Consider the following 22,612-nt stretch of genomic DNA (forward strand, 5'->3'; position numbering starts at 1 on the left):
TGGTGTTTCCGGTCAATAACTTCTGTTTCGGTAAAGATATTTGAATAAAACTTTGTATGTATGTAGCTTATATCAAGACAAAGGCTGGGATTGATTTTAGGGTTTCTGGGGTCAAGGTCAAGGTCACTGTTACTTAAAATAGAAAAAGGGTTTCCGGTCAATAACTTTTGTTTCGGTAAAGATATTTAAATAAAACTTGGTATGTATGTAGCTTATATCAAGACAAAGGCTGGGATTGATTTTGGGGTTTCTGGGGTCAAGGTCAAGGTCACTGTTACTTAAAATAGAAAAAGGGTTTCCGGTCAATAACTTAACTTAGGAATGAGCTATCATGATGAAACTTGGTGTATAGAAATTTTATATAAAGTTGTAGCTTGGGAATGATTTTGGGGGTTTCTGGGATCAAGGTCAAGGTCATTGTTACTAAAAATAGGGTTAGGGTTAGGTTAGGGTTAGCATATCTTCTACATGCATGGAGGGATTTTGATGAATGTTGGCACAATTGTTCACCATCATGAGATGGAGTGTCATGCGCAAGAACCAGGTCCCTAGGTCTAAGGTCAAGGTCACAATTAGAGGTCAAAGGATACAAGAATGAAAACTTTGTCTGGAGCATATCTTCTTCATGCATAGAGGGATTTTGATGTAACTTGGCACAATTATACACCATCATGACACGAAGTGTCTTGCGCAGTTCCCTTCTTTAGAATTACTTCCCTTTGTTGTTACTATAAATAGCTTATATTGTAACTTTTTCATTACTAGACGTAGGGAAAAATCGAGACCACTTTTCTGTAGTACAACATGCATGTTTCATCCAATTTTGAGGTGTATTTTGACCAATCTCTACCTGGTAAGGATTTCTGTGTCGACTTACAATTTTTTTTTTTTTGTATTTTTTTTTTTTTTAAGATTAACTTCCCTTAGTTGTTACTATAAATAACTTATATTGTAACTTTTTTATAATTGACCATAGGGAAAAACCAAGACCACTTTTCTGTGGTACAACATAGTTGTTACTTTCTAATTTTAGGTATATTTTAAGGTATCTCTACCTGGTAAGGAGTTTTTTTGTTTTTAGAAAAACAAAAGAATTACAATGATTACTAAACAACCACAAAATTAAAATTACATCTGCAAATACAGGTGCTAGAGTAAAGAAATTTGCTTTTTACGGGCGTATATTGTGACATTCTGGAACTCTTGTTTATTCTTATGAAAAGTGTTGAAAACCTGGTTTCGTGGCATTGCTGCGTTTCTTGTTCATGAATTATGCCCCCTTTTACTTAGAATTTAAGGTTAATTTTTGCCCATGTGGTTCTGGGACAATCTGTGTATGAAAAGAATTGGAACCACTGCCTTACCCTTGCATGATCGTAAGAGGCAACTAATAGGGTCTTAACACTTGGTTTTGCAGTAACTCTGTGCTTCCAGCAGGTATGCAAATTTTGATTCCATACCTCATGTTTTTATTATGATGTAAATGAGATGTGGAACCAAAATTTATAGTCCTGTTAGGCGCCATATAACCTATACTGTGTTGGTGCGCCGTAAAACCCAAATAAATGAATAAATAAGGTTAATTTTTATGCATTTTCACTGTATCTCAGTTATTACTAAATGGATTTGATTCAAACTTGAAGTAGTTGTTCCACATCATCACCCACATCATATGACACAAGGTGCATAACGCTTACACCAATATTTTATGAATTATGCCCCCTTTTTGCTTAGAATTATACTTTTTTAGTGTTTTGATACACTTTATCTTTATCTCTCTTATTACTTATTTTTTTTGACACAGACTCAAGTTAAGTAATTGTGCAATATCTTCATCCACCATTGGAGTCATTAAACTCTACAATGACAGCTCCAGCATCCGCATCAGGTGCCGAGTTCCACTATCCAGCATCGAAATAGTTGAGCGCGCTGTCTCCAGTGACAGCTCTTGTTTCTGATCTTCTTTCAAATATTTTGAGACAGTGATCTTTCCTAAACAGCATTATTAGCTCATCTGATTTTTTGAAAAAAAATGATGAGTTATTGTCATCACTTGAGCGGTTGTCGGCGTCGGCGTCGGCGTCGGCGTTGCCTGGTTAAGTTTTATGTTTAGGTCAGCTTTTCTTCTAAACTATCAAAGCTATTGCTTTGAAACTTAGAATACTTGTTCACCATCATAAGCAGACCCTGTACATGAAGAAACGTAACTCCATCTTGCTTTTTGCAAGAATTATTGCCCCTTTTGGACTTAGAAAATCAGTTTTCTTGGTTAAGTTTTATGTTTAGGTCAGCTTTTATCCTAAACTATCAAAGCTATTGCTTTAGAACTTGCAACACTTGTTCACCATCATAAGCTGACCCTGTACAGCAAGAAACATAACTCCATCCTGCTTTTTGCAAGATTTATGGCCCCTTTTGGACTTAGAAAATATCAGATTTCTTGGTTAAGTTTTATGTTTAGGTCAACTTTTTCTCTTAAACTATCAAAGCTATTGCTTTGAAACTTGCAACACTTGTTCACCATCATAAGCTGACCCTGTACAGCAAGCAACATAACTCCATCCTGCTTTTTGCAATAATTATTGCCCCTTTTGGACTTAGAAAATCATTTTCTTGGTTGAGTATTATGTTTAAGTCAACTTTTCTCATAAACTATCAAAGCTATTGCTTTAAAACTTGCAACAGTTTTTCACCATCATAAGTGGACACTGTACATCAAGAAACATAACTCTATCCTGCTTTTTGCAAGAATGATGGCCCTTTTTAGACTTAGAAAATCATGGGTAGGACAATATTTCTATTATACAAAAAAAATCAGATGAGCGTCAGCACCCGCAAGGCGGTGCTCTTGTTATATTTCCTTTTAGTTAAAGTCACTCCCGAGTCTTTTAATATGGTGTCTTGAAGTTGCAATATAAAAGGGAAAATTCTAGATGATTTTAGGTAGGTTAAGATGAAATACAAATTAATTTTACTTTCATGAAATAGGTTGTGTATCAATCAAGGCAGTGATAATCAGGTATCTAAAAGATACAATAATATTTCATTCTGGAAAATCTAAGGAAAATCTCTGCTTTTCTCATCAACTTTTGATATGAAATGACAAATTTATAAGGCATTTTTCAGGTATGATAAGCCCAGCCTATCAGTCATTGAATCAAAGATGGCTTATCAGTGAGTAGTCAAAGAACCCAGTCTACCCAATAAATTTGATCACACAATCTGCTTTTTATAGCTATGCAAGTAGCTGAAGAAAAATATCTTCTTGCATTTAATCTTTTATTTATTGCTAATTTTCATGTTAATTGGTGAATAAATCAGGTTTAAACTGCTGATATGTCACTCTGGCTGGGTTTGATAGAAAAGACCACAAGCAGATAAAAACTCTCCACTTCTGGGACTGAGCATCTCAGAAATTGACATTTCTTCTTTTACTTTACCAGCTGCTTGATGAAAAATTTTTCATAAAAAAGTATAAATACAGTTAAACTTCATTCTCTGAAACTAGGATAACTCTTACACCGCCTTGCGCACAAACTCCTCGTCAGGTCCAAGCAAAATCCCTGTATTATGTATTTTGTTGGATGGCTTGAACTACTGATAACTCGAACAAATTTTGCTGGTCCTCAGGAGTTTGAGCAAACAGAGTTTGACTGTAGCCTACCCACTTAGCTCATAGGAAGAGCACATATTCGCAGAATTTATGATTTCATGAGTTAGATTTGATAGAAGATAGAAGACATTGTGTCTGACATCATTTGTCCTCCACCTCTGATTTATGTGGAGAAGTTGCGATCATGGAAATTCTTTGCTTTAATAAATGTCTTCAGTTAACATACAGTATTTCTAAAATATAAACTGTAAAAAGTAAGGAAAATCAGTGAGTGAAGTTAGCATTTTATTTATTGAGAACAGGTACAGATTCCAAAAATACTGGTTAGGTCTAAACTCCCTGCCATTACATAACTAAAATTATACTGTTGAAAAAACATGCTTAACCCAAAACAAACAAAAATATAAGTAGAGTAACTGCAAGCATGGTACTTAGCAGTATTTAAAAGATGTAACTGAAGGACTATTATATTTTATAAATGTCACATCAGAACAGAAGGGGAAGGGTAGAATCATATTAAAGAATAGTAGACATCCATAAAAGTACAAAACACATGAAAATACAGTATCTGATGTATGCCAGCTTGGAATGTTCAATAATTTTGGAAGTTTTATAGTGTTGCGGCCAGGCAGCATTACATTTACCCAAAAATAATTGAAGAATTTATAGGTACCCATATGTACTTAAATTCCTTAGAACACTGTGCTGTAACTTGTAAAAAGGGGTTGTGAAGGTGTGTCATTAACAAACGCCAGGTATGAACCTCTAAGGTCAAGGTCAGTTTTAATTGCCAATCATTCCAAGGTTAAAAATATTTCTGTCGGCATTTAATCTTAAAAATATATTATCTTCGAAAACTTCTAAAAGGCATCTAAAAATGTTATTTTTAATTAAGTACTAAATAAGTTGTAGCAATTTGATGGATTTTCTTACTTGAGAATTCCAATTTAAATCCTTGTACAAGATACTTGAACTTAGGTTTGAGAGTATAAATTTTAATGATTTTAAAATATTGTATATAAAGATATTTATGGTGAACCGTCTTCAGAATTTAGCTTCTGCTACGTAATTAGTTATCCGCTTTATCGTCAGTATAATCTTCCAGTAAATTTCAATTACTTGAACAAGGTTTGGTATATGCTACATGGCAAGGAGCTTAGTTCAGAGATTCAAGAAAATGATTACGGAAATCATCTTCCATCTGACATGCAGTTTTTGCGCTTTAATTATGATTTATCAATTCATATTTTTTAAAAGATCATGCTGATATTTCAGTTATCATGATAAATGTATTTATCTACAAAATCATAAAATAACGAGGGCTGCAGGCATATTAACATCATAAATTTCCTCTAAGACTGAAGAGCATCTAGGCAAGGGCTTATAACAACTGTGGAGGGGATTAAATTCTTCAAAATTTTATGAAGATGATACTTACCAGTGTAATGTGTTTTAAAACATAAATATTCAGGTGAGCAAGTGTCTTATTTAAGCTGTTGTGTTTAAACTGAATAATACATAAGTTTGAAATACTGCCCTTGTATTTATTCTTTGATAATGTAGAATAGATTTGTGCACGAGTTATTGCCCTTGTTCCTGTATTTGAATTGAGATAAAATGCCAATACTTGAGTTAAAGCAACCATCCTAGTTCTTAAATTGATATAGAGTGGCAAACCATGCATTATTGCCCTTGTATTAGCAGTAGGTTTTATTCATAAACATTTCCTCAACATTTAATTTAGTTAAAACAGTAATGGAGGAGTTACAGCCCTTGTACTAGCCCAACCAGTTAGACAAATGAGCAGTACATGTTTTACTGTCATTTTTTACCAAGCCATAGGACTGGTGTCACTTTCCTTGTTTCAGCAAAGATATTAAATGATTTACAGCCCTTGGTTTTCAAGTATATAAAGTTTTTTTTTTTTATTATGCCCCCCTTCGAACGGTAACTTTAGAACGCTTGGGCCTAGTATCATGAAATTTTATACGGAGGTTGATCATGACCCCAATTGATTTTGAGGTCAATAGGTTAAAGGTCAAGGTCACAGTGACTCGGAACAGTTAAACCGTTTCCAGACAATAACTTGAGAACCCTTGGGCCTAGGATCAAGAAACTTGATAGAGAGGTTGATCGTGGTCAGCAGATAACCGCTATTGATTTTGAGATCAGTAGGCCAAAGGTCAAGGTCACAGTGACCCGGAACAGTTAAACGGTTTCCGGATGTTAACTCAAGAATACTTGGGCCTAGGATCATAAAAGTTGATAGGAAGGTTGGTCATGACCAGCAGATGACCCCGATTGATTTTAAGGTCAGTAGGCCAAAGGTCAAGGTCACATTGACCTGGAACAATTAAACCGTTTCCAAATGATAACTCGAGAACGCTTGGGCCTAGGATCACGAAACTTAATAGGGAAGTTGATAATGACCAGCAGATGACCCCTATTGATTTTTAGGTCAATAGGTGAAAGGTGAAGGTCACATTGACCCAGAACAGTAGAACTTTTGTGTACAGTGACCAAATAATTTCTGTTCATTGTGCAATTACTGATCGCATCAAGTGGGGTATTTCATGGTTAAACACTGATTTTCATCAAAAAAATTACCAGTTTTAGAGTAGGTATTTATCAAAGGTCTCTTTAAACTAGTTGACATTGACTTACTGTTCAATTAAAATGTGAAAATCATTTAGCCAGCTGAAGAAGGGAAGCTTTGTCAAGACTTTTGTTGTTGTTGTTGTTGTTGTACTTTCACCTGAATTAACCCCTAGTGAAAATTGTCTATTGAGAGTTGAAATAATGGTGATAATTTGAACTTGCAGCAAGAAGTGTAAGTACAGATCTCATTAACTTGTGTCAGCTTGGTGTCACCTCAAGTCACCTCATATGAATTTGTCCTAAGAGAATTAGTAATGACTTAGTATCAAATAGTGCAAGTTGCTGTGAACTGCAGAGAGCTTAGTAAGTGGCAGATGTTTCATCTGGATTAGTGTACACTAATTTTGACTTAAAAAGAAAACATTTTGTTAAAGTTTAGTGAATAGAAACATTATTAAACCGTGGGAGAAAGTCATTATATAATATATAAAAGCAGAATGGTGTACAAAAGGGAATTAACACTACAATAAAGAGACATAACATACACTTGACTGTACCACTGGCGCCAGATCAGAAGGAAAATGCCTCTGTACATGTTATACCCTACCCCTAGGTATTCTATAAGAACCATGGTCATGAACGGAAAAGTGCACTAACCCGTTTCAATCGTACATTTCTCAACTTAAACGCGCAGTTCGGTGAATGGGTACCTAGTATATTGAACAAGCGATTATTTATCTTCCATCGTGCACCAGACACATTGTCTCAATATTCCATATTGCTGAGATTATCAACATATTTTATGCTTTCGTCAACGTTACAGAAAAACTTGCTTGACCTTCCCTAATGAATATCCGGTCTAGAGGTCACGACAGTGTGCACATGTTTGGCGAAACGTAAACAAACAAAAACAGAATTTAAAAAAATCACAATTTTACACTAAAACTGGAAATGATGAATGAAATTCATCTTGTATATGATCTTTAATTTGAAATCGTACATTGGTCTGCATCTGTTCTGTTTATTTATTCATTTTGCACATTAATGCTGCATTTTCACATTTTAGCGAACACGTGTAGTAAAATGACGATTGACATACATTTTCACAACAGCCAATCAGAATGGTTTTGTAATCTAGAACGGAACTTCACCAGGGAAGTTCAAGCAAGTTTTTGTGTAATGTTGAAATTACTATAAACTACGCGTTGTTTTTCTAAGATAGGATGTATTGAAAAAATGTGACCGGTACACAATGGAAGATAAATTACCACTTGTTTGATATCCATAGTACACATTTACCGCACTGCGTGTTTTAGGTATGAAATGCGCGATTGAAACGGGTATGTATATTTTCCCGTTCACGACCATGGTTCTTATAGAATACCTAGGGGTAGGGTATAACATGTACAGAGGCATTTTCCTTCTGATCTGGCGCCAGTGGACTGTACAGGGAAATAACAGACATGTCATTGTGAGTACAAAGAAAAATCATTCACACTTTCTATAAAGGGAAATTATTGACACATTAATACAAATGGGAAATAAATATGAAATACATTCAGGAATTAATTGACTCATTGCTGCAAAGCAGTACATTACAAAAGGGAAATAATTACAAAATATAAGAAATATGTATATCATTTCAATGAGACATTACATCAAAAGGAAAAATTAACACATTACAAAATGGGAAATTATTACCTACATAACTTTCACTGTACTACAGAGGAAAACAAGAGCTGTCGGAGGACAGCAACGCTCGACTATTCAACAGCCTTGTCGATTGAATTAATAAGAAAGTCGAAAAAGGGACATAATTTAGTAAAAAAGCAAAATAGGGTTATGAAACCTGCATAGTGCTTATCAGCTCATGACAGTGGACAAGTGTGTTAAGTTTCAATCCATTCCCATAAGTGGGTACTGAGATACCAGCTTACATATAAGAATTTAACCAAAAACTCCTAAGTTGAAAAAGGGGCATAATTTTGTAAAATGCAAAGTTGAGTTATTGACCCTTTGCACTGTATGTCATATCATGACAGTGAACAAGTTTGTGAAGTTTCAATCCTTTCCCATTAGTGGATACTGAGATACCAGCTTACATACAAAAACTTAACCAAAAATTTCTATGTTGAAAAAGGGGCATAATTTTGTAAAAAAGCAAAATAGAGTTATGGGACCTACTTTTTGCATGTCAGATCATGACAGTGAACAAGTGTGTGAAGTTTCAATCCATTCCAATTAGTGCATGAGTACTGAGATACCAGCTTACATACAAAACTTTTAACCAAAAAAGACAGTAACTGTTGTCAGTAATTCTGCGTTTACACTTAGCTACGATGTCCACGATTTAAACGGACGTGGACGACGACGCATGGGCGAGTCCAATAGCTCTACTATTCTATGAATAGTCAAGCTAATAAAAATTAAAAAAATCTTTGAAAGACAGTAACTTTTGTCAGTAATTCTGCGTTTACACTTAGCCACGATGTCCACGATTTTAAAAAAGCGCGGAGCTCCACGATTTATTGCATCAATTTTGTATTACTACGCTTTCTTACACTGTCAGTACATTTTGTTACTACCTGTAGCGTTTTGTTATGAAACCAACACGATCTGGTCAAGATCTGCCACGACATTCATCACGTTCTCTCAAGTTCACGTATGATTACCACGATATGCTATCACGTTTTGTCACGTTCTGTTTAGATCCCTCACATTAACAAGTTCTGTTAAGCTCTCCTACGATTTATGGCCATGATTTGATCAAGATTGTCATGTTTTGAGCACAATTGGAGTATAAATAGGAGGCATGGGTCATCCTCTCAATCTCTCCAGAGATTCCAAAGGGGAACTAGCTATGCATCCAAGAGATGAAGAAGATGCCAAATTGGCAATTTTTATGTATGCCTATATAGTTACTCATCGGCAGCAGCAACTAGAGACGGAACAGGACAGGATAGACGAGAGAGAAAGGTGACGAAGAAATAGAAGGCCTAGGACCTGCAGGGTGAGACCATGATTAAGTATAAACCAAAGGCACCGATTGGGATAATACTCTCAACTTCTCAACAGAGAACTCGGGCGTTAAGATGTTGGTTCCTACGTCAACTATGTAAGGATGCCTCCAGATCTATTTGAACTTAAGGAATTGTGTTTCCAAGTTCACCAAGATCCCCTACGATGGAGCATCAAGGTCTGATGCGCTATGTTAAGGTCTGTTAAGCTGTACTACGCTCTACTACGATTTCCACGTTCTATCACGCTCTCTCAAGATTTAACGAAAATCGGGATAATCATGGAAAAATTTTTGACTCAAAAATTTTGTCACGATCCTTACGATCATCAGGATTCCACCAAGTTCCCTCAAGATCACCACGATTCGATACCATGCTCACCACGCTTCACTCAAATCGTGGATTTGCAGTGTAAACGCAGCATAAAGGGATTCCACTTCGATACTTAAAGATTTCAAATTGTTCCCCTACCGATATTAACTGCTTTTCTCATGATACTAGTGGAAATTGTGATCTACTTTGGGTACAGATATGGGGCTGGCATAACAGCTTTTTATTTACAAATTGTTTAAAAATTAAACATTACTGCATTTTTTGTAAGGAAACAGAGACTTGAGTCTCGACAATGCATTAAGTAATAAATTTCTGCTGTAAAAACAGTATATACGCAATATTTTCACTTCAGATAAATGGTGAAACAAGTTCTTTTAACAGAAAATTGTTAATGACAACAGAGTTACAGACCTTTATCACTGTGCTTGCCACAAAACACACATGTAATGATGTATTTAAAGTTTCAGGTAAATTGCCATGATTTTCCAATGACATCAAAACAGGATTGCTGCTCAGCCTCACAGTACTATGGTGGATAGATAAAGGCTATGTATTATACATTATAAAGTCAATTACTTTATTGCCGGTTCAGCCTACCAGGGTGTCAGTTAATTATAAATGTTAAATGAGCATAATTTTATATGCAAATATTGGTATGACAATAATGGTATCTATATCAGGTTTCTTGATTGTCCTTAAAATATCAACGGTCATCCTCAGTTCATCAACCAGCAGCGCTATTATACTGTAAATATCATAAGATACTTATTTAGATAATAGAGAAAGAAAAATAGAAATATGTTATTATTTGGCTTTCAATGAAAGATGAAAAAGGCCTTTACTCTACTTTTAACATGCTTGTGGTAATTTTCTTAATTAAATATAGTCAAATTAATCTTACAAAACCACATTTTATTCGTCACAAATATAGTTCTGTTTCGCTTAAATTTTCATGTGTTGGAAGTGAATTACATTGACCACAGTCTTTCCCCAGAACTGTGAAGAGGCCCTAACCTTTTTGTTTTGTGAAAAACAAGCACGATTTTCTTAAAATTGTGAAGATTTAGCTTTGTTTTCCCTGGAACTGTGAAACAAAAGAACAATATCAATTTGCAAAAAACAAAATAACACTACAGATTCAAACATTTAGCATTTTTATTTATGCTGCATGGAAGTTTTTTGTGGTTTTGGACCCATCCAGATGCAATGAATTTAAGTAATCTTTTATGTTTTGAAGCTGTGTTTGAATTGTTGAGTATTTATCTTTAAAGTAATAATAATTTTGAAATAATTCTAGTTGTTGGACTTGAGAAAAAATATTTTTTGCTCATGATTTGCTGAATCGATAAAACGGTGGGCTTGTGTAGGGTGATTGCAAAATGTTTAACATCATTGATGTCACACATAGAGTAGACAGTAAAGAAGTCAAATACACTACTTTACCCTGAAGAAATGATTTTGTTACATTAAAGTGGTTGTTCTTGTGTAAATACACATTTTTTGTCCAGTAGCCCTGAGGATATAGCTTTCCTTTAGGCTGAACACCACTAAATCCAGCTGTTCTTTATTTCATATAAAATCCACTCACTTCATAACGGTGTTTCGACATTTTCTAGCATATCAGATTTTCAGACACTTATATTCCCATAAAGAACTAGATCGCTACTTTAGAAAAACAAAAAGAAAAGGGGGTGTTAACTTTTATATAAGAAAACTACAGTTCGTTAAATACAACCCGCTGAATTTACTACTTTTCACTTCTTTCAATTTCTCTTTTCGTGACATTAAATTCTTACGCCGCCATTTTTATCTAGCATGCGATAGGAACATGCCGATTTCATTAGAATGCAAAGTGATACATACTGAAACGCGGTAGGGTAAAAGTAAGCACGTTGCTGCCGAGAAAATGCACTAGGAAAGGAAAAAAGATTAGTACTATTTATATTTGGACTACTTGTGACTAGACCTGCGGAGGCTTACATTCTATTTGGTAGTGATCAGCCTATAAGAGAAAATTTTTGTTTGATTTTTCCATGAATTTGCATTCATTCTCAAGGTACACCTATTTCACAATGATTCTGCTTTGTTTTGGTGCAAAATATTGAGAAAATATAGAGAAATGACAATTCATTACAGGTCACCCCCATCCTCAAAACTATGCAAAATTTAGCCCTGTGCAAGCAATATTTCAATTAATTTTACCTTATTCGTGGAATTTACATTTAACATCCATTTAATCGTTACGATGTTTGTCATTTTCATTCATAAACATGCTAATTTCAATATTATTTAGACAACTGAAGTGCTAAAATGCGAGAAAAGACATTTACTAGGTCCTAAAACGAACCAAAAAAGTGCCGCCTGGTCGAAAATTCGATCTAAATTCCAAAAACACAAGAAATTTAAGTGTTTTCAGCCATTTGTTACCGTTTTACATCATAAAGAATAGATTAATGGCATTTCCATTCATTTTCGAGGGGTTTCAGAAAATAACATGTATTGCCCCTTATAGGCTGAACACCACTAAATCCAGCTGTTCTTTATTTCATATAAAATCCACTCACTTCATAACGGTGTTTCGACATTTTCTAGCATATCAGATTTTCAGACACTTATATTCCCATAAAGAACTAGATCGCTACTTTAGAAAAACAAAAAGAAAAGGGGGTGTTAACTTTTATATAAGAAAACTACAGTTCGTTAAATACAACCCACTGAATTTACTACTTTTCGCTTCTTTCAATTTCTCTTTTCGTGACATTAAATTCTTACGCCGCCATTTTTATCTAGCATGCGATAGGAACATGCCGATTTCATTAGAATGCAAAGTGATACATACTGAAACGCGGTAGGGTAAAAGTAAGCACGTTGCTGCCGAGAAAATGCACAAGGAAATGAAAAAAGATTAGTACTATTTATATTTGGACTACTTGTGACTAGACCTGCGGAGGCTTACATTCTATTTAGTAGTGATCAGCCTATAATTTAGCCGCCATTTTAGTATGGTGCATATAATATTCCATCTGCATGAAGATAGCTAGAGAGGATAAAACCCGGTATGCAGAATCAGGAACGATATAAGAAAATGGTCATATCCTCAGTTTTAAAATTGTAAAGTAGCCATTATATAATTGTGAAGTAGCCAAATATCAGCCTCTATTATATAGTGAAAAATAAAGGCTTTAACACTTTCAAACAAAGACATGCCACGCCTATGAGAGTCTCAGCACTGAGGATCAACAGATCAGGTTTTATATAATCTCATTGCATAAAGAATACATGATGGATATGTAAGTTTGAAAGCTGAAGTAGCAGATTCATTGCCCTATTTGTAATTTAAATGATATGTTATGTTGACATTTTATTGTTCATTATTAATTTGTTCTGATGTATAATTTGGTTGTAAAACTGTTGGAGTATATAGTTAATGAATAATGAAAAAAATAATGTGGGAGTTATACTTGATAATTTTGGTCTGATTTTTACACCCTGTGAATAATAGTTCTTTTTTTTTTTTTTTTTTTTTTGTTAATACAAGAAAATGATTAAGTGCACTATACAGCTTTTGACATGTTGCTGTATCATGCAATGGGGAAGTCGCAACATTTAGTGCATTGTTTGAAGAAAATTTTGGTAGATTAAACTAGAATGACCTGGAAATTTATTTCAAAAAGTGATCATGGAAAACAAACGGTATGTTATATTGGGGAAATATAGCAAACTGTGTTTTATGAATTGTATTAAAATAATGATATATATTGTCTTGTAAAAAATGGTTATGGCATTATCAAAGCTACATTTTTATCTTACAGGATTTTTATATGTTTTTGATTTATCAAAAATACATAAAATATAACTATAATTATTCATCTAGCTTCCCATAAACCTCTGGTCAAATAGCTATAAAAATCATGAAAAGACTTACTGATGATAAAAAAGTCATTAAATATGACAGAGACAAGGTGGATATGATTTACAATCAGAAGTCAAAATAATTTACATATTGTTGCTCTGTAGGCAGTTCTGACAAGAGGCGTTTTCTCATTTATATGTATATGCTAGTTTTATTATTTTTTCACTTTCAGTATCCAAGCTTCTAATAAATGATTTATGATGATTGGGATTGTGCGAACTTCAGAGGCAGTTTCACAATTTGGTTTTTGATGCTGGAATTTCTAGCTTTCTTTTCTCTGTATGATTAACAGAATTTTCTTGATTAGTGTTCTTGAAAGAGTATTTATCTTTCAATTTAGCCAATGAATCAAGCATTCTTCTACCAAGTATCATTGGAGGGCAAGTACTTATAATATTAGATGTATTTGAGAATAGTCCCTGTGTTGAGGTAGCTTATTGTGCTTACAGCCATTTAGTACACTTTCATATGCAGACTAGGGATTCATAATTATGGCAACAGCCTGCATCTACTGCATTTTCATCATACTTTTCAGAACATAAATTCGGAGTTAATGATGTCTTCCACTGGGATTAAAATTACATGAAACTGTTTTGATGCCTTACAGAAACTGTTGTTCAGTATTCTAGATTAGCAGTAAAGGCAGTAATTATAATTAAAGACAACATAATTCCTTTAAATTCCTGTAGATACTGAAAAAGAAAAAACAACGTTACATAATATCTGTTATTTCCTTTTGACAAAGATGCACATAATAAAAATTATATAAAAAGAAAATAATAAATAAGTTAAAGTGCTTTCGAGATTTATTGAAATTCTTTGCTTTCCATTCTTATGGTATTGCAGCACACATTAAAACATTTTCATTGTCTAGATTTGTTATGGTCAATTAACAGGCATCATTAGTTGCACGAAATTGTTGTACAATTGCCATAATTCCAATTTCAAGCCTGCTTTCATCTAAGATTACACCCATTTTATGAACATTTTCCATCCAAAACTGCATGTTAATTCAGTAGCAGTGCTGCAAACTTACATTAATCAAACAGAGTTTGTTCAAATCCATTATCCTTTATTCAATTATCATTATCAATGGTTAAAAAAATGGTGCCTCAGCCAAATGGATATTGTTTTGCCAATTTATAGCACTGCTATCACATCTTCAAAGTGGGAGCCTACTGTTTTATAAGGGATGATTGTCAATTGCCTAGTCATAAATCTACCTTAGCAATGGCTGCAACATTATCAGATGCTGGGTGACTTGGTGGTGTCAGTCAAGGTGAAAGCCTGTCACTGTTGTTATTATTGGAAATTAAAACAGTAATAAATAATGCAGATGAAAAACTAATTGATTCTGAAATGATTCTAGGTTAGGACAAAGGAGAACTGATCAATTAATAGCATCATTTTCAGCATCATTTTCCACTTAAATGAATTAATGAATATTAGAGAAGTATTTCCATTTTACTTTCAAACTGTGAAGGAGAAAAACGTTGTAGTAATAACAAAACACAGAAAGGTAGAGATTTAAAGCTGATATATACAAAGTTGGTTTAATGAATTCTCTTTTATTTCTCCATTCCCTTGTTGTTCTTAGAGATAATTAGTATTACTCTAAGACAAATTCTGTCTCATTTTTTAACTTCTCCTGACTGCATTCAGTCCAAGTGAAAGCCAATCTGTTCTCATTTTTAAAAATCCATTAAATTGTACATTTAATTTACTGCCAAGATGTTTTCTTCTTGCCAGTTCTGTTTTGTATTTTCTCAGTAACTGATGCACAGAACAGTTCTAGTCAATTAAACTTTCAATTAGCATAAACAATAGTTATCTTCAATGCAAGAATTCACTCCATTATGCATTTTGCAGGTTTTTATTCCTCTTGTTTCTGCATGCACATACCAGGCTGATAGATATATGATGTGTGAGTGGATACAAGAACATCATTTTTGCTGTGTTTGTTTGCATTGTGGAACATTGAATACATGGAGAAATGTTTTAATTGCTTCTGTAGCATCATTTTCAGTATTTAGGTTATGCTTGCTTTGCAAAGTCATATGCAAACAAACCTTACATACATGTTCAACACACAAGAAGGTAGTGGTAACTTTAGATACTTTTATATTATTCTTGTTTAGGTCTATGTCTTTGAATTAAGATGGACAGATCTAAGCTCCTGTTTGACACTAGTAAGTTTTCCATGGCCTTTTGAACAACTTTCATAGTGGATAGAAATAAATCATTTTCTTGTTACATAGTCACCTGAGTCACTTTCTGGCATAGGTTTAACTAGAGGTATACTGCAGCTCTGCTCAAGTGCTGTTCATAATAGTTATGGATTGGATGTGGCCTTACCCATCAGGTTTCATGATTGAGTCTGCATGGAATTCAACCAGGATTATCATTAAATGAGGCATTAGGCCGGTTGCAAGTAAGTAACTGGGCAAAGTTTAACTATTTAAAACTAAGTGAAAAAAGTTTGGTATCGTCACTGGCACCAGACCTGAGAAAGAAAAGTGCCATATTGTACATATTATACCCTACACATTGTATACTGTGATAACCATGTTCTCAAACAGGAAAGTATACTGCCCATTTCAATCACACATTTCTTGCCTAAATTGCCCAGTTCGGCAAACGTGTACCTGCAGCATGTTGAAGAACTGATAATTCATCTTTCATCATGCACTACTCACTATAGTTTCTTATTGCAGAGACAGTTTAGGCTTAGCGATTGAAATGTGTTAGTATACTTTCCTGTCCATGACAAACATAGTTATTACATTATACATAGGTGTAGGGTGTAAGGTGGCATTTTCTTTCTCAAGTCTGGTGCCTGTGGGTAGGGGTTGACCTAAAATACCCTGCATATAGTTCTGTTATTTATTAAAATTGTGGCTTAACAAAATTTAACAAAATTAGTTCTCTAATTCTTTCAAGCTAAACATGATCTATTGACCTTGGTCAATAAAATGACAAAGTTTAGCAGTAAAACAGCAAGTTACTCATTTATTCAATTAAGCAATTAGACAAATGACAATACCAATAAGAAGAAAGTTCCTAACAATGAGTATGTCAGTAGAGATGGGGAGTAGATTATCTCCTGAACAAACAGCTTCCTGATGATCTCCAGGGAGATAACAACCTTGAGGCACACTTCCAGTTGATTGGGGTTGACTTGCATGCAGTGGACCAATTAGCTAGATATGATAAACTGACTGATTGGATCAGTTATAATTTGTAAAATGAGTTGTTTGCCTGGTCTGCTGGTAACAAGGTGTAACATTCCCATCATAGTATGACATTCTGAGCTATCTTGGTCCACCATGATCACACAAACATTTTCCTTTCTTTGTTTGCATTTCTTGGACATTCTGTTCACATGCACCCAATGACCATTGGTTTTAGTCTGTATTTTCTTACTTTCAAATAGAAATTTAAAAAAAAAATATTTGAAAATTTTCCATTTAAATGAAAAGAGGTTTTTGTAAATATTTTGATACATGTATTACTAAAACTAAAAGATTGAAAGGTGTATTATTCCCAAGTGCTTCAAATATTTCTGTTGTGTATCTTCAATTTAAATCAGTTGTAAAATTGTTAAAATGGGAAAGTTGTATGCTTAGGGTCTTGTCACCATAAAACCAAGCTCAAAATCTTCAAAGCAATCCATTATCAAACTGAAATAAAACTTTATAACAAATTGTGTTTCACATTCATATCTTCCTCTTTTTTTTTGGTTGTTTCACATGAAGGCTTTAAAACTTTTAAAACATTAATTTTTGTTTGATTAAAATCTAAAGTACAAAATGGAATGTATCAATTAGATTAATGTTTAACATTCTGTGTGAAAAGACTAAGTGAAATTTTACATTTTATCATGTGACAGAATGAGTCTGCTACTTCTTCAGCTTTTATCAGCAGTTGTAATTTTTCAACCTTAAAATTTTAAAAGTAGTAAGCATTCTTTTAAGTAAGATATTCTTATAATAGTTGATTGTAACTTTTTGCACATTACATTGACCTACCCATTTTTAAAACATGCTAAATATTCCTATGAAAAATTATAATTATTGAATATTTACTGTTGAATTGCAAATTCCTATATATTTCCCATGCCTTTCGTCCTAAAGATGGAACATCACAGCATTATATTAGATACAATTTCATGCATTTTACGGGATGTTGCTCATGGAAAGGGTGTGTTGTGGTCATGACAACAGAACATTAAAAAATTTTGTGTTCCAACAGTAACCGCTAGATGGCAGTTTTGTCATTTCAGAGATCTTATATTAGACGTAAATAACAGTTTGAGCATTTCATGTTTGTGTATGAAATACTTTGTTGTGTTTGAAAGTACACTTTTAGGCCTTATAGAGCTCACACGTACTTGATCTAGTAAGACTGGTTTGCAAAATTACGAACTAATGCAATGGTATTTTTATTCTGCATCCACCATTTGGCCTGGCTGCTGTTTAGTGTTATTACATATGTAGATTCTGTTGTTGATCCATAATCCACTTGAAAAAGTAAATGTTATTTTGTTAAACCTTAAAATGCAGTATTGTATCTCTTGGCTTAGTTGTGCATGTCATCATAATCAGTGATGTAAAAGTTGCTGTGAAATTACTCAGTATTTATCAGTTTCTCATTCGCATTTTAAATGATGAAATGAGATGGATATAGTGTTTGTGCACGAAATGTAGCGATGTAATGGTGGCTCCACATGCATGATACTGTCACGTAAAATTTCAAGCGCTGATGGTTTCAGTGGTATTACGTGCAGTTTTATCTGATGCGATACCCATCCGGTAAAACTTAGCATACCTGCCAGCGGTAACTGTCAAATCTGTATTGAATTGACTCTGCTTAGATATGGTATGTTTTTGTTGTAGTTTTTTCTGATTAATTAAAATGCAATAATGATAAAAGCAAGTTTGCTTGTTAACAGCAAAAAACCTGTTCCATTAAGAAATCTGTGAAGATAATCAGTGTTGCAATGATTCTAAAAACAATAACATGAGGAAGACATGCACCAAGAGTGGTAGCGTTAATGTAATGTTAATAAGGCTTTTTTCATGGTAGAAAATAAACAGGGAAGAAAGAAAACACATAGGATAAATAATAAATTCAAGTTATCATTGTTAGACTTTAACTGTATTTAAAGGTTATAATAATGAGTAATATATATTTTAGAATGGAAACCTCTGATGTTGGTTTTTTCATTATTTGTTACGGACCTTTAACAGTTGAATAGAATTTTTCTTTTTCTTTAAATTTTGAAATCCACCACTTTGTTATGCCCATGAAATAGTTTTTTTGCCCAAACCATGGAATTTCATTCCCATGAAGTTGTAAATGATTTTGTTACAGTATGAGAGCATAATATTTGTAACTGCTGTGGAATTGTTTAATTTAGTCATCTTAGACAAAATTTCAGGGAGTCATCGGTTCCAGTTGTGGATTTTACATTTTAAAGATGTAATAAAATTTAAGGGGAACTTTTTTGTGTAAAGGGATTTGATATTGTGCTATTCGTAGTTCATATGCCAGTTCATGTATTGAAAAGTGCATGTACATGTATATTTCAGGCCCTGGAACCTACAGTCATGCCCAACGTGACAAGCGTGGTAACATGATGGTAACGAAAGACCAAAGATTCCGAGAAGCACTCAAGTCTGACAATCCTGGACCTGGCGCTTATGAGGTAAAATTTATTAGTAACTTTTTAGCTCATCTGAGCACAAAGTCCTCAGGGTGAGCTATTGTGAGCGCTCACCGTCCAGCATCATTCCACACTTTCCTTAAAACAACATCTCCTAAACCACCAGGCAAATTTTGATAAAACTTCACAGGGATGTTACTTGGATGGTCTTCTTTAAAAAATGTTCAAAAAAATGAATTCCATACAAAACTCTGGTTGCCATGGCAACCAAAAGGAAAAACTTTAAAAATCTTCTTGTCCAAAACCACAGGTCTTAGAGCTTTATATTTGGTATATAGCATCATCTAGTGGTCCTCTACCAAGATTGTTCAAATTATCCCACTAGGGTCAAATATTGCCCCGCCCCGGGGGTTTACATAGACTTACATGGGGAAAAAACTTTGAAAATCTTCTTGTCCAAAACTACAGGGCCTAAGGCTTGCTCAGTGTTGTTATATTTTCTGGTCCTTCGGGATCATTGATTTCAACTCATTTAGATTTGAAGATTGAATACTGCTTAAGCCAGTGCTAGGGGGCGTGGGCAGTGTTGCATTTTCCTTTACTGCTCATGAACAGACTCAATCAAACCGAGTCTGCAATTTTCACTGTTTGCCTTGTTTTCTGTGCTTCCGAGCGATCTACTTTTCAGATTTTATTTGATATTTAGTATGTAGCATCATCTAATGGTCATCTACCAAGTTTATTCAAATTATCCCCCTGGGGTCAAATATGGCCCTGCCCCAGGGGTCACATGGTTTATATAGTTTACATAGGGAAAAACTTTGAAAATTTTATTGTCCAAAACCCCAGGATCTAGGGCTTTGATATTTGGTATGTAGCCTCATGTAAAGGTCCTCTACCAAGTTTATTCAAATTGTTCCTCTAGGGTTAAATATGGCCCCACCCTGGGGGGTCACTTGGTTTATATAGACATAATATATAGGAAAAAACTCTGAAAATCTTCTTGTCCAAAACCACAGGGCCTAGGGCTTTGATATTTTGTATATAGCATCATCTCGGGGTCCTCTACCAAGATTATTCAAATTAGCCCCCTGGGGTCAAATATGGCCCCACCCTGGGGGGCGCATGGTTTAAATAGACTTGTACAGGGAAAAACCTTTAAAAAATTCTTGTCTTAAACCATAAGGCCAAGAGCTTAGATATTTAGTATGTGTTATGCTTTAGTGATTCTCTACCAAGATTGTTCAATTCATGACCCGGGGGGTCAGAAAAGGGCACGCCCGGGTGGTCCCTTGTTTTAGTTACATAGGCTTTTTTTTGTTTTTGAAGCAGTGGCAAAGAAATTTGGACAACAAGCATAATGTTTGATACAGATTTCAATATTCATCTTGACCTATTGACCTACTTTCTTGTTTTTGACCGCATTTAAAACTTTTGAAACTGATTTCAATATTCATCTTTAATATTGTTGTACCCCCCCCCCCCTGACAACAAAGTTGTAAGGGGGTGTATACTGGTTTCAGGTTGTCTGTCTGTCTGTCCGTCTGTCCGTAGACGCAATCTTGTGCGCACCATCTCTCCTTATCCCCTTGACAGAATTTAATGAAACTTCACACAATGAAACTTCACACAAGTGATCAGTACCAACAGTAATTGTGCATGGGGCATGTTAGGTTCTTTTAGAAAAAAAATTTGCAGAGTTATGGGACTTTGTTTTTTTGTTACTATACTATATACATAGACACAATCTTGTGCGCACCATCTCTCCTCATCCCCTTGACACCATTTAATGAAACTTCACACAAGTGATCAGTACCAACAGTAGTTGTGCATGGTGCATGTTACATTCTTTTAGATAAATATTCTGCATAGTTATGGGACTTTGTTTTTTGTTACTATACTGTATACATACAGTCTATATACATACAGTCCACATAGTTATGCAATCTTGTGTGCGTCAAATTGCAATGTACTGTGTCCGTGCATAGGGGGGGTGGGGGGGTGGGTACATTCATCACCTTTTGTGATAGCTCTAGTTAACCCAGAACTACTGACCTACTTTCTTGTTTTTGAAGCTACAGCAAAGAAATTTGGACCACCAGTTTAAATTGTTAAACAGATTTCAGTAGTTATCTCGAATAATCTTTCCCCTGACGTACTCACCTTGTTTTTGTTAGTGAAGCTTTAGCAAAGAAATTTGTTTAAGCAAGCAACTAAACACAGGTGAGTGATATAGGGCCATCATGGCCCTCTTGTTTGTCATACTCCTCTGTACTTGAAATCATGCTTTTTGCATTCTCTCTAGTAACTATGGCAGTGCTTCAGTGTTTAAGCTGCTATAAATGTCTGTAGTCATTTTTGTACGGCTATTGAAGTTGTACTAGTAGTAGTTTACTTTTCTACCAGTAAAAATATACATATTTTTGTATTTTCCTTATGATAAATACTGGCTGTTATATTGAATTTTCTAGAGGTGAATTTTATTTTTTAGTGAATTTTTTTAAATTTTTTTTAATTTATGACTTTTTTGTAAAATTTTATTCTTGAATTTTCAATTTCACTGAAGAGATCTTAGCTTTTCCTGGAATATTTTTCTTGTCTAGAAGAAGTTTTCTAGTTGCCAAACAGGAAATATGGGAACAAAAGTTGTCCGCTCTCCCAACTTGAGCATATGGGAACATCTGCAGAAAGGCATCATCCACAAAAGTTGTGAGCAGTTCTTATCTAATGTTAACTAAACTTGGTCACAATGGTTATGAGCATAATCACAGCCAAATGTTATTACCAACTGGATTCTCCAACTTTCTGGAGTTTGTTGCTCTGGAGTTAATTTAAGTTATGGTAATTTTCTGTGATGGGCATAATATTGTGTCTCTTGTTTATTTTATATGAACACTTTGTTTCATACTTTCTTTCATTTAAAAAAAAAGATTATTTTCCTCAGTTCTATGGAATTCATGTCATAATGTACTCCCATGAGTCTGGAACTTTTTTCATATAAAATTAATATGGCTTTGATATACAAATTATATTAATAATACTCCTGAAAATTCTGTATATTTTTCAGTTCCCTAGAAAAATTCCTTGACTTCACTGTCATTTGCTGTGAAATCAATAAAAGCAATATAAAATTTATCAAATTCAAAACAATAAAATTGTTATCAGTCAAATGACCTTTAGCCCCAGTCTCGGAGATGTTTGATAAAAATTTATGACATTAATATGATTAGTTCAGTGTGTACCATAAAACTGAAAATCTCATTTTCTTTCCTGACAGTTGCCTATCCTTTTATTGCTGTCAGGATTTCCTATCAGGATATCAGGCAGAAATTCCAATTTCCATTTTATATTTTATTATGATTTTCAAGTGACACAAAGGCCCTCGAACATTTTTTATTTGTCCCCAGATAGCTGTTCAATGTTAGCTTAGAGGACAGATAGAAAACAGGAACAAAAGGAAGAACAAAGCATAA

At 34.2% G+C, this 22,612-nt stretch overlaps 1 protein-coding gene across 1 annotated transcript in view; it reads left to right on the forward strand.

The window, feature by feature from the left end:
* The window catches only part of LOC123563943 (sperm-tail PG-rich repeat-containing protein 2-like), a 201,017-nt gene that overhangs the window by 133,606 nt on the left and 44,799 nt on the right, over positions 1–22,612 (forward strand). Inside the window, exon 11 of the mRNA XM_045357122.2 lies at positions 19,066–19,181. Coding sequence (XP_045213057.2) covers positions 19,066–19,181 — 116 coding nt within the window. The remainder of the gene's footprint in view (positions 1–19,065; positions 19,182–22,612) is intronic.

Source organism: Mercenaria mercenaria, chromosome 2, assembly GCF_021730395.1.
Source record: "Mercenaria mercenaria strain notata chromosome 2, MADL_Memer_1, whole genome shotgun sequence".
NCBI lineage: Eukaryota > Metazoa > Mollusca > Bivalvia > Venerida > Veneridae > Mercenaria > Mercenaria mercenaria.